The sequence below is a fragment of the Strix aluco genome, chromosome 25 (assembly GCF_031877795.1).
Source record: "Strix aluco isolate bStrAlu1 chromosome 25, bStrAlu1.hap1, whole genome shotgun sequence".
Taxonomy (NCBI): Eukaryota; Metazoa; Chordata; class Aves; order Strigiformes; family Strigidae; genus Strix; species Strix aluco.
In genome coordinates this window covers 2,099,954-2,112,838 of record NC_133955.1, presented here as the reverse complement: position 1 = coordinate 2,112,838, position 12,885 = coordinate 2,099,954, and the positions used below count along the sequence as shown (strand labels likewise).

At 41.6% G+C, this 12,885-nt stretch overlaps 1 protein-coding gene across 1 annotated transcript in view; it reads right to left on the bottom strand.

Annotated features, from left to right (window-relative positions):
• KDM5B (lysine demethylase 5B) overlaps positions 1-12,885 on the bottom strand; it is a 59,302-nt gene that overhangs the window by 8,213 nt on the left and 38,204 nt on the right. The window contains exons 15-22 of the mRNA XM_074850025.1: positions 12,665-12,846; positions 11,903-12,027; positions 11,433-11,583; positions 7,643-7,757; positions 5,266-5,621; positions 3,992-4,130; positions 1,436-1,615; positions 422-580 (exon numbers count right to left, since the gene is read on the bottom strand). Coding sequence (XP_074706126.1) covers positions 422-580; positions 1,436-1,615; positions 3,992-4,130; positions 5,266-5,621; positions 7,643-7,757; positions 11,433-11,583; positions 11,903-12,027; positions 12,665-12,846 — 1,407 coding nt within the window. The remainder of the gene's footprint in view (positions 1-421; positions 581-1,435; positions 1,616-3,991; positions 4,131-5,265; positions 5,622-7,642; positions 7,758-11,432; positions 11,584-11,902; positions 12,028-12,664; positions 12,847-12,885) is intronic.

Below are 12,885 nucleotides of genomic sequence, written 5' to 3'. Positions count from 1 at the left end.
TGAGGTTTTCTTTAAATTATTTATGGTGTTTATTTTAATTATAAATAGTTTTGGGTTATTGTGTTCTTTGAAGGGACCAGACTTGGGAAAACCCTATCCTATCTTTAATGAGGTTTTGGTATGGTGGAGGAAAATAGATCTCAATTTCTTATCTTCCTCTGCTTTGTTAGGCTACGGACACTGCCTGGCAAACTGTAAGGCTACTTCACGCACAAAGACAACACACATTTTTTCCACTAAGAGCAATTTTGGAAAGTCTGAAACAAGCACAGAAAGGCGCAGTCTTAGAAGTCCTTCTGCAGAACAGCACAGCAAGCAGGAAAGAGTGGAAAGTAACACTTCTGCATGAGAGGCAAACGTAAACAAAGATTTGCAGAAATTAGAAGAAACTCCAGTTCGAAAAAAATCTTAAAGCACATACCGCAGATGCAGTATCTTTGCTCTCAGAGAGTGCCCTTTCCAAGTCACTCAGAGTCTCTAGCTTAGTGCTTTTCTTCTTTCCACTCGGCACTGGCTCCTTCAACTTCTTCTGCTTTCTCTTCAGATTCAGCATTCCAATATCACACCGGGGACACAACACCTGACGGACAGAAGAGCAGTATTGCTGCAACACCTCTAACGCATTCACCCTGCCCTAACACAGCCACATATGACTGGTGAGAACAGCGATTCCTGCAGTTGTTTCCATCAAAGATTTGGGGGACTAGGATGAGGTTATCTGGAAAATGGGGAGAGCTGGAAGGTTAAAAATTCAATTTTATAAAATAGGCAGACCAGAAACATCTCCATGTTTCATTCAGATTGCTGGTATATAGAGACAGCTGACACACTGAATAGCCTCCAGGCAATTTAAGCTGCAAGACCAGGATTTCAGGGGCTGCCCTGCATTTCTCTCTGTACTAACAAAGAGAGGAGGGCGAGGGGGTGGGGGGGTGTAAGAGGGGCTCAGCGTAGGCTAGAGGGTGTGGATTGCTCAAGAACTGCAGGTGTTCACACACGTGCAGCAACAGATTCAGAGGGCCAGCGAAAGCAGCTACAGCCTCACCCTTATCACAGCTAAACTGGAGGTGGATGAAGCGGGTTTGAACCTGCACTCCAGCAGCTGCAGCTTAACGTGCTGAAGTAAATTCAGTGCCATAAATATGTCAATATTCCCATATTTATACTGAAAATGTCAGACTGTGGCACGGCATGCTCTCATTAGCCACTGATTAAAAAGCATAGAAAAAGTACAGCTAAATCTTAAGCATTTAAAAAGTTTAAATTTATCATTAAAAGCATAGGTCAATCTAATCTTAAAATAAGTAATATAAACCTAAAACAATTCTGCAAATATACTTAATATTTACTGCTACTTCATGAGTTAATAGTGTAACTCTGATGTGGTTCTGCTGTGGTATGAACGGCGGTCTTCCCTAGAGCTGAGATCTCTTACCTCCAGAAGAGAATAGGGGGAGTTCTCGCACAGAAATGTGTTAGCTGCACACTCCTTCCATGCTTGAACTTCTGACACCAAGGACTCCAGCCTCGGCAGGTAGTCCAGATGCACTGGAATAGATCGACCTCTTGTGACAAGTTCTGCTAGTGTGTCCAGTACAGGCACGCGTCCTCCAACCTGGCAAATTACAAAGTAAGAAATGCTTGATGTATATAAAATATACCACTTCCATGAATCAGCAAGTCATTTAGATTAACTGAAGGTAGAGCTGGTAAAAACGAATTTACTGCCAAGACACTTCAGTCACCTCTATCGCTGTTACTCCAGCATTTGTGCTTCCCATGCTCTAGTCATTAAGTGCACAGACAAAACTAATAAAACACTTGGGGTGGGGGTGTGGGGGGGTGGAAATACACTTACCAAATGACAGTTTAAAAAAAAAAAAAAGGACACTGCCAACAATATAAGCAGACTGCCAATCTAACAATCTGCATTCACAGCAGAAAATCAAAATAATTTTGAAATAGGCCCAGAAGGCAAGTCTAACCCAGTCCCTGCCATGCCTAAAGCAAGGAACCATCTCAAGCATCCAATGAGCCATTTGAAAGCGATCTCTGTGCGTTCACGTAGCAGCCTGTGCCTAAGGCAGCCCAGTCAGAAGTGCAGCAGTAAAGCAGCACTGAGAGGTAATTTCTAAAATAGGCAGTGATGGGGGACTCGAGCACTATTCATCCAGAACACCCCCAACATCTCTAGCAGCCAATCTCAAAGTACTGATACCAAGAACTTTCTGCAAGTCACAATGACTGCAGGCATTTACTAAAATCTTCGCAGAACTGAAGCAAAAACTCTTGGCACATACAGACACATTTTTCCATATTCAGGAGGCAGAATTTCAGAATCCAAACCATGAAATTAGCAAATGCCAAGAACAATTCACTTAAGTCCTCTTGAGACAGCCCTCAAGCAGAAGTTAGCATTCCATGAACTTTATTCCTTCAAAATTTTTAAGCCCAGGACAAGTAATTTTTTAAATAAAAGCTTCTTGAACTCAAAATAAGTTTTTATTAAAAGCCCAATTTAGGTCAGATAGGCCTGAAAATACTAGTAAGTCAGGTCAGAGTTCACTTTATAGAAAAAACATGAGGACAAATGAAAATATCAGAAAATACTTGGCAGCTTCTATCAAAATGTGAAATCAGGGCTATCCCAGTCCCACCCTTTCCTGACCCGTGCAGTCCCACTGACCCCTGGCTCGAGCACTTGTGAGGCTGAGCCATGAACCACTTCAAGCAGTCGGTGCAGGCTACGACTGCTCACTGGGGCTTGAACCAGCACAGCAATCGTGCTAACACAAGGGGGGCAGTGGGAAGAGAGAAGAGGGGAGATTAAGCTGCCACTGGACTGTAAAAGATGCAAAGAACCTTAAAAAAATAGGAGAGGAAACTGGAAAGTGCCAGAAGCCAAGGTGAAAACCTTCCTCTTTATCAGGCTCTGGTTTCATTCTCTGCCATCAACTTTTTGCTCAGCTGAAGACTTATTTCAGAGTGTGAACATGGAAATGGAAATCACACAAAGCTGGAAGAAGCCTTAAAAATGGAAGAGGGTGGAGGGAAGAGGGAAGGAAGAGGAGGAAATCAAGTAACTTCCACCTCAAAATTCAGACAGAATTACTACAAAATTGCAAGTATTTTAATCTATGAAACCGAAGGCTGACCACACAGGAATAGAACAAGAAACAGCCTTGAGACTGGCCCTGCTTAACGGCTAACAAAGGAAGGAATACCTCTCCATCACAGGATGTCTGAAATATCACTAATGATACACATATGGAAACAGCAAATGAATTCTATGGGGCCTCAGAAGAGGCAATTCCACCACCAGTAAGTGTTAATATCCTTGTATCCTCAGGTCTTGGGGAGACATCACCTGCAGCACAGCACCTGAGGTACGCTCCAGAAAGGTGCATTTAGAACGGGAGAAAATACAAGGACAGGACACTGGTGTGATCAGGAATATTCCTGGAATAGGATTATTTTTTTTTTAAGAAGATGCTAGAGCAAAGTTATTTGTTTAGTCAAGCAAACGAAGGCTTGCTCTAGCATCTTCTAAATTAGTGATTTAGGGGATTTGTTTATTCAGGAGTCAGCAACAGAACCTGCTCCATACTATGTGTTTCAGGAATGCAGTGAGGTGCAGAATGATACACAGAAATATGATTACCAGGCAATTGTTACTAATCAACTGAGCAAAATTTAAGGTAAAGTTCCATAGTGTGGTATCTTTTTAACTTTAGATTTTTGTTAATAGATTTTATTGCAGTCAGTTAATTGCAAAGGTGAAGAAATACAAATCAGGTCCAGAAACAGAAGTAAAAGTAATAGCACTCCTCCGAGCGTACCTGCACCGTGTCTAGGGCAACAGATGTCACAGATTAAGCATTCTTAATTCAGTGCAATACTGAAGCATCAAGCGCACGCACCAGAGTGTGGGTCTGTTAAACTGACAGGGGTTATATCCCTCACCACGAAGCCAAGAGCACAGTTTACAGACCTGCAGAGCTTCCACTTCCTGCAGCCAGTCTTTGGCCTTCTGCACCGCGTCTTTCAGGGCGACACCGTTTGGGAGATAGGCTGGGATCTCCTCTATTTCTTTCACTGCTGCGACAAGACTGCTCAGTGACTGCCGTGGTCTGTGCAAACAAAACATCTCAGAATGTAAAACACTCACTGCAATACAATTGGGGTTCTTCTACCCATCTGGCTTATTAAAACCAAAGGGTTACACCAAATAGTGACGTTACGTCCAGTACTAGGGACACATACTGCACAACCAGGGCATTAGTAACGCAGGTATGATTTTAGAAATGTGTATTTGCTTGCTGTAGACTCCTACTAGAAATATTCACACATTGGGGTTTATGGGAGATTTAATATTTATGAACTTTTGAATGATAGAACCTCGGCTCCTCAAACACACACTGAACCCTAAAACAGTACCAGCTAAGAGATTCTACATCAGAAGGTTAAAAAACCCCAAAGATGGCTTTTCTGTATTTCAGAATTTGATTCTGACATTTTAAAGAGGCACAAACACAACTGCATCTCCATTTTGGAGGTTAAACCAACCCTATTCCAGTTTGTGCTCTATGAAGTTATCATTTTAAAACAGCACTATTACTAACGGGTAAGAAACACTCAAATGCTTTCATAATTATGAGACTGGGGGAAATATTTAAAAAATATTTAAAAGTCAGGAATCCTGAGAGAAGAAAATTTGCATACAAGTTTGTGCCATCTTTCTGAACTTCAAGTAGACTGTGCTCTCCCCCATTGTACTTTATAAATCAGAAAGTCAAAGCAACGAGCAAGAAAATTTTTCTCCGTAAGGATGTATTTGACTTGTTTCTCCCCTGTACCAACTATTCTGGAAAAATCTCCTCAACATTAGAAATAGTCCACATAATAAAATTTTACCAGTTGGTTGTCTATACCTAAGCTCCATCTGGACATGCATCCCCCAGTCTGAAACTGGGGGAGGGAAGAAGGTGGAAAGGAAGGAAGAAGCATCTTAAAACCCTTCCTTATGGCAAAAGGAGAATTTGCACAATGATAGTGGAGCACCACAAACACTGCAAGCCAACACCAACGTTTGAAATTGCTCAGTCACTCATCCCCCTTCTCCATCCCTTTCTGGATGGCACAAGTTTTGCCTTCATGCTGTGAACTGGATGAACAGAAGAGAGCCTCTTCAGAAGTAAAGCCAACTATTTCTATCTTAAACAGCTCACGGAACTACAAAAGGCAACACTGAGATTGAGCTTCTACCTGGCCTTTATCAGATTTCTGGCTTTGTCATCCCAGTGTTCAGATACAGTAAGGAGCTCCTGCAGCTTCGCCATTGCTTTCTCAACTGCTGGGTAGGGAGCAAGTCCAACACCTGAGTCTATAAGACGTCTCATATCATCCAGAGTAAGAGAGTTTTGGTCTGAGGAAGCCAGCTGCACATCCTCAAGCCAGCGCGCCTGTTCCAGGCGTATCCGCAGCTCAGCCAGTTGGGGTAGATCAACATCAAAGTCAAAGCTGACATCCAACAGCTCCTGAAGTTCTGCAGCACTAGGCATTTCTTCAGAAAGGAGTTTTTGGCTTTGCTGTTGAAAAGCTTCCACACGATCAAGAAGATCCTGAAATATACAAATGCAACAATAAATCAGAAGAAAACCCACTGCCAAACCTCTTAAACATCTAAGTGCAAGTTTAAACATCTAAGTGCAACCCTCCCAGCAAACACCCCACGGCAACACACACAGCGTGCACGGCAAACTGTCATGACATCTGGGACACTTAGAGAGTGTGTCTTCAACACACAGTGTAGAGATCAGCATCTCCTCATACATAACGTGTCCACGAGCTTGAGGAGCATAGGACGAGGGAATTCCACTCCAAACTCCTCTGAGCTAAGGGACAGGTGTCAAGAAGAAGACTCAGAACAACAGAAAGGATCCAGGGAAATTTTAAGCGTTTCATCAGCGCTCTTTTCTGGTTTTGTTCTGGAATGATTAAGGCAGCTGAAGAACAACAAGGTTAAGATTAAGGTGGCTTTGAAGAATGTTGAGAAGGGCATAGAGCTTCTGGGGTTCATTTCTGCTGCATCATTAAGGTTTTTGAGCTGGACCACACAGTCCCAGTAAGCTACAGGCATTTCACTCTTTCGCGCAGTGCAACACCTTCTCTCTCTCCATATGGTCAACAGCTAATTACCCCAAAAAGGTACCTCTGTGGCTGTTTGCAATTCAGCCAGGATAACGGACAGTTAGCCAGTGTAATCTCACTGCAAAGGCTGGAATTATTCTGTATCTAGTCATCCTGCCCTGCTTCTAGTACTGCTGGAAGAGCACTTCAGCCAGGAAGCTCTTCCTTCACAGCTGACATCTTGATATTTTGCCAATGAGGTTGTTTGCCAGGGTAGGCAATCTCACACAGAATGGAAATAAAGCCTTTTTAGAGATATATTAAATTGTGAACCAATCTCCAGTAACTGTTGGTCATTTATATTAACAGCCTTATTTGCATGACTACATATAATTTAGGATTGTTGAGAATGATATAAAAGAATACCCTGACCATATGTGTTTGATATCTCCCTGTTCACGAACGCCAGATGGAGAAGAACTGTTTGCACGTCTGGCATTTCTGAACTGCTTTTTAAATAGTGAGATAACTTCAGAATTACAATGTTATAAACAAACAAATAGGATTAGATAAAATCTGATTCACATATTCTGGACCAGATAAAGCTTCAAAATCAATAGTCACAAAGCTGAGTTGAACTGGTCTATTCTGATTCAAAGCTACGTGATACTGTTTGGTGTCTCAGCATTGTGTGGACCCATAAGAGATCGTTCAGGAGCTGCACACTGCATCTCCTGGTTCCAAGAGTCACAAATACGCAAAGCCCTTCTCCTTTAAGACAGGAATTGCAACTGCCCAGAATTTATGTTCTTCTTTTTTTTTTTTTATTACCACTCAGTGCGATATGCAGCACTTCAGCAAATTCTGACACCAAATCTTGAATTACTTTCAACTTGTCTGAGAGCTGATCATCTGGTGAGCAAATAATCAGCACTAGCTGGTTGTGGGAGACAAAGTGATCTGACTCACTGTCAGCAGCAGGTACTCTGCTAGAACGTGTATTTAGGCAGCCTAGGCTGGTAGCTTTGGCTGGGGTTATCTGTGTTGTTTCCTGGAACATGGGTTGACAGCATGAAGAGGTATCTAATTACAAGACTGAGAAAGCAGATTCTGGATTAACAAAGAAGTGATATGAATGGGAGAACTGTCACTCAGAGCATTAAGGAGTTTTGAATATTCTGAGATAAACTTGGCTTCACTCTTAAGAGGAGACTAGTTAACTGGCCCCAGACTTGTAATCTGTAGTTACCCAGGTCATCCTGCTGCTTCGTTTGCATCACTCCACACATCATTAACATTCTGATTCCTCTATCAGTACAAGAGTCTGCTGACCATGAACACCAGCAGATCACAAAGCTCCGTTCTTCAGCACCTCAACGTGCACAAGTTACCCAGGCCTGACAGTTTAAAGGTATTTATTCTTGGAGCACAGACAAGACAGGAGATGAATGCAGCACAAATACATCGCTGTGACAAATGCTCATGTTTTTTCCCCTAGAATTTTCCAAGTTACCTTCAGTAACGGTGTCTGGCTGAGGACACAGGGTAGAGCATAGAGCTGCCTCACGAACAACCGGAGCTCATTCACAGTCAGCTGATTTTGACACTTTCCTCCGCCGGAGCGGTACCTGCAATGACACACAATTCAACTTTGTTGGATGCCACCAAAAAATCAAATCAAATCTAAACTTCTCAAACATCTGCTTACGATTTCTTCTAAGTCAAGTTTTACTCACAAATAATAGAATATTCAAAACTATCCAAGCAGCCTAGGGCTTACATACATGGGAAAACTTCAGTTAGCTATAGCAGAATAAGCCATTGTTGAAAATACTCTTTCATATTAAATAGTATTCTGGAACAACTACTCAGCCTTGGAAGAGCACTGGTTATTATGGAATAAAATTAGGCTTTTTTCCAGAACACAAAGCAATTGTGGATAAACTATTCAGTTATGTTGCAATAGCTATTGTAGTAAGCTCTCCCCATGCCCATACCAAAAGAGAACAAATCCCAATTTTGAATGGGTTTTATATTTACAGGTCGTGTAGGCACTTCTGAAAAATCCTCTTTACGCTGAAATCATCGTTTTCATTTTTATCTAAAAGCTTCGTATCAAATGAGTGGCTTATAAGTGTTAACAAATTGGCTAATATTAAAAACCTCTCTAAACTCAAGCCAATATTAACTAGGTCTGAGAAGCCGGAACAGAAAAGGAAAGAAATCTCTTACAATGCTGGCTCCAATTTAATCCACAATATGTCATTTAAACAAAAGAGGAAAACAACATCCCAGCAGGACATGCCAGCATGACTGGAATGTGAACACTATAAAATAAATTTCAATTTACCATTCTATGTTAAAAATAAGTATTTTGAAAGGATATGCAAGATGACATTGGGAGCTGCAAGGTCCACAGTAAGCTGAGCAATAAAATGAATGCGAAGGCTCAGGTACAACACAGGCTGCTTTACGGTTGAAAATGTTTTACTATTTTTTGTGGAAGTTCTGCAGCATCTTCCAGGAAAAGGCACAAGTTTTTAAAATAAATATTTACATACATATACATCTGCACACACACACATATATATATCTAAACTGCAAAACTGACTGATACAAGATGTTTCTGATAACCAGAAATTACACGAGCCTGAAAAAAAGCATTAACAGAAATAAAGCCCACGTCCATCCAGGGTTATTAATCACAAAGATCTCTAAGCACAAGGTCTCTAAACTCTTGGAGACTAAGAAGCAGAAAAGGCATCCTGAGACCTGCGGAAGGAAGGGGATGGACAGTGAGAACATCCCTTTGTACTTGCGCTGCTGTCATGCCGTTCCCTTCCAGTGCCAGAGGGGAACGAGGGCCACGCTGTCCTCTGGCCCCATTCAGACAGTGCTCACAGATCAATCTTCCAAACAGCATCTGCCAGCACTGTGTAATCACCCATCACCCTAAGAACCAACGGAAATAGGGAAGTATGGCCCATCTGCACGTCTTCAGGTACTACAGAGGAGATGGTGAGTCAGAGTCACAGGATTTACCCTAAGAGAATATTTATCATCTGTCTTGGTCTTTTCTCCCCAGGAACTGTTGTGTAATACTATACAGGAGGAGATCCTTGAGTATCACTGACTACCATGATTAACAGGAATGACCCTTCCAGTTGAGTCAAGTCTACTGCATGGCTCTTCCAAACTGAGATCAGAACAAACTGCTCAGTCCTTACAGGAAAGTTTTTCAAAAGCATCGATCAAACTTTAGGCAGAATCCACAATCCTTCATAACCAATACACAGCAGCTGGCGCGATGAATGCTGCCCAACATCCTGCAGATAGGTGAACTTCACATAGATGAAACTGTGTTTGATATAACATGTATGAAGATTCTAAGCACATTATTCTCTTCTTTATAGCTCCCTACATAGGTTATGATCACTCCCCCCTTCCCTAAGAAAAAAAAAATTTCATCAAATAACATGGGTTTTTAAAGTTCTAATCACGAAGACATGCTACTGGACTTTTCCTAGAAATATGCCAAAAGATCAAAGGAGAAACAGTGAGAGAAGGGCTAAAAACACTTTTAGAGCAAATGAGAAACGCAATCCAAGCAGTGCCTTGATCCTCTGTAGTGCAACACTGGGTGGATTATTCATCACAGTCTGTAAACCTGAAGGAGCTGGCAAGTACAGCTGTGAAAAAGGCTGATACACGATCACGGCGACAAGAGAACAGACCAAGTCAAGGAGATGAAGATAAAAGTTACTCCCCACTCTTTCCAGGCCAAAGTCGGGTACAATGTTAAGAGCAGGAAGGACTCTTGGAAGAGCTGGTCTGGCAAAGAACAGCTGGAAGGGTCCTGGGTGCTGCTCCAAGTTCATCATCAGGAGGCCTGAGCAAATACCAAGGACAGGAGATCACCCAGCCTGGGGATGCCAGAACGAGAAGAGATGGCTCAACGCTAAATGAAGAGATTAGGAGCAGACAAGTTCTTCAATAACAGTGCCATGAATCTCTGCATAGGAAATTATCTATCTGGCAGAAGTCATGTCTGTTGGGGTGCTCAATTTCCTGTGCAATACTTTGACATTTCTGTGACAGGGGCTTCATCCTCTTGTGTTTGCAAGACAGTGAAGGTCAATTTTTATGAAGTCCCTTCTACAAAGCCTTATGCAAGGACCACTAGGAAGGGAAAGCGCAGCTGCCAGAATCATGTCTAAATAGTAGCTGGATATTCTACTACCAAAGTCCTTCAAAGTGAGCCTTTAAAGTACTGCAAGAACACAGGGAGTGACAAGCTACAAGATTCCTGCTGAGGCAGGCAACATGCAGAAACCATGCATGTGCAGCTATACCAGCACAAAAACAACTGCTCTGATAAACACCACGTTGCTCAAAGCAGCAGAAACAGGTGAAAATTGTCCAGCTGGGATGAAAGAGGAACAGTTTTTCCTGAAGTACTTCACACTGTTAAGACTGTTGAACTTCAGCAATATTGTCCTCCACATATATAAACCCAAGATTTTCTTAGAAACCTATCATCCCACAAGACTAAATGCTGCCATTTTAAGTCTGGGTGAAGAATCTGCAACAGAAGATGGTAATTTGTGATCCCCGAGAGAAAGGTTAGTACATCAATACAGTCACGATCAAAGCAATGCAGTGAGGAAATCTGGCCTTGTCCTTCTGGATCTTCTGACTCATTTCAACTCACTTCAGACATGGAAAGTGCTAGCAGGACCAGGCAGCCAGTTCACAAAGAATCTATTACCCAAACACTGCCCTATCTTCAAATTCCTCAAGCAAATAACCTGTCTAAAAGATTTAACATAAGTGTCACCAAAGAAAGAGCAAGTATTTTTCAGAGTTCTCATACAGTATTCCCATCATCATCAGCTCAAGAAGTTAAGACACTTTATTTTTCCACAAGGCATAAAGTGTAATGAATATAATGACATATGCACCACCGACAGATTTTCAGTCCCCATGGCACAAAGACAAGTGGACTGTATCTTGTTGGGTGTTGCTCTGTCTGGAAATATCACACCAATTTTTCCTTTCGGGGAACATTAGAATGAATTTACTGCCCAGCTGTCAAACACAGAGGAAGAAGAGACTGAAAGCTCAGGATGTTTAACTTATTACATGCAGTAGAGGTGAATCTCCCTGTAAAAGATGGCTCTCTTGAGAAGACAAAAAGATTACCTTCATTTTTAAGTCTTACAGAACACTGGCATCTATCACTGACCATGGGAATCTATCTTTAGCGACTCAATTTCGTTGCAAACACATATAGTAACATTTACCTGGTTTGTCTTTTGCCATTAAGGAGTTGCTGCGCCACTGAGGCACATTTGTCTGCATCCTGCGTAACCAGTCTGAGGTGTCGCAGTAGATCATTGTCTGGAAACTTTTTTATTTCTGATTCTTCTATCAAAGCCTTAAAACTGATGAGACCTTTTGGGAAAGATACTAAGTTAACAAGAGTCGCCCTTTGTGATGGGTTTTAAATGGTAAGGCTGAATAAGACAACACATTAAATACATTTCTGTTTCAACTTCTGTTATATTTTGTGTCAAAGTGATTTACAATCTTCTCACACAGACAGCTTAGCATAATTTGTGGGACTATAACACCTAAAATATTTACTTTAAAACATAAAATTATATAGGATTTGGTTGTCACGTAAGACAGAAGTTGCTAAGGTTCAGAAATGAAAACCCAAGAAATTAGTCATTTAAAATTATTTGTGGCAGACAAAAGGTAAGATACTTACTTTTTTTATTGTTAATTTTTGCCTCCAGAGCTTCGTTAACGTTGGAAGCCCATTCGTTGTACGATTCCGCACGCATCTTCAGCGCGTTCATCATTGGATAGAGCTCCTCCAGGGTATAGCGGTAACTACAAGTGGCACAGAATTCAAACTCTTCAGCAAAAACTTGGGGGAGCGGGAGGGTGGAAGGGCATCAAGATGTGTTGGCCCATACAACACAGAAATGATCTACTATGCACCCAGGGTTATATAACTAAGACCTACAACCACACCACGTTCCTCCCAAGATAATATCAACATTGCAATGGCTGCAAAAAGCAATTTCAACATTACAATTTAGCAACTGTGAAACTGTCTTAGGACAAGCTACATTCATGTAGGACAAAGCTGTAACAAACAATAGGAAAGGAAAGATGACAACAGGAAGGAAAGCTAACAAAAGCAAAAAAATATTACTCAGCAAGGACTGGATATAAGGGATGATGACCTTGTCGCTATAAATAAAAAAGCAAACTAACTTATCCAGCATTTTTTGTCATTATAGAGCAAGAAGAGCTGAATGCTGAAAAGAAAGAGTCTTTGTATGTGAGCACAAAAAAGGCACTTTGTGTTGGGGGCAACTGTATTTGCAAAGGACTGAGAGAAACCCAATACCGAGACTAGCACCACTGACAAACAGAGCGGGCATTAGATTATCAAACCACAATATCTACACGTACAGTAAATATCTCCAGAACACAGTATTATTTGCTACCTCAAGCTTACCCCAGTTTATATTTGTAGGTGGGACAGGAACAGAGATCCTCGACGTGGTACAAGCACACCAATAACCCGGGTTTGCACGGACAATAAACAGCAGACATGAAACAAGTGGTTTTACACTTTAAGCACTGTCGCTCATCATCAGGAAACAGCTCAAAAGCCACTCTCTCCGAGTCAGTCACTCCCTGCAAAAGAGTAAGTTACATCACTTCAAAGTCTCATGA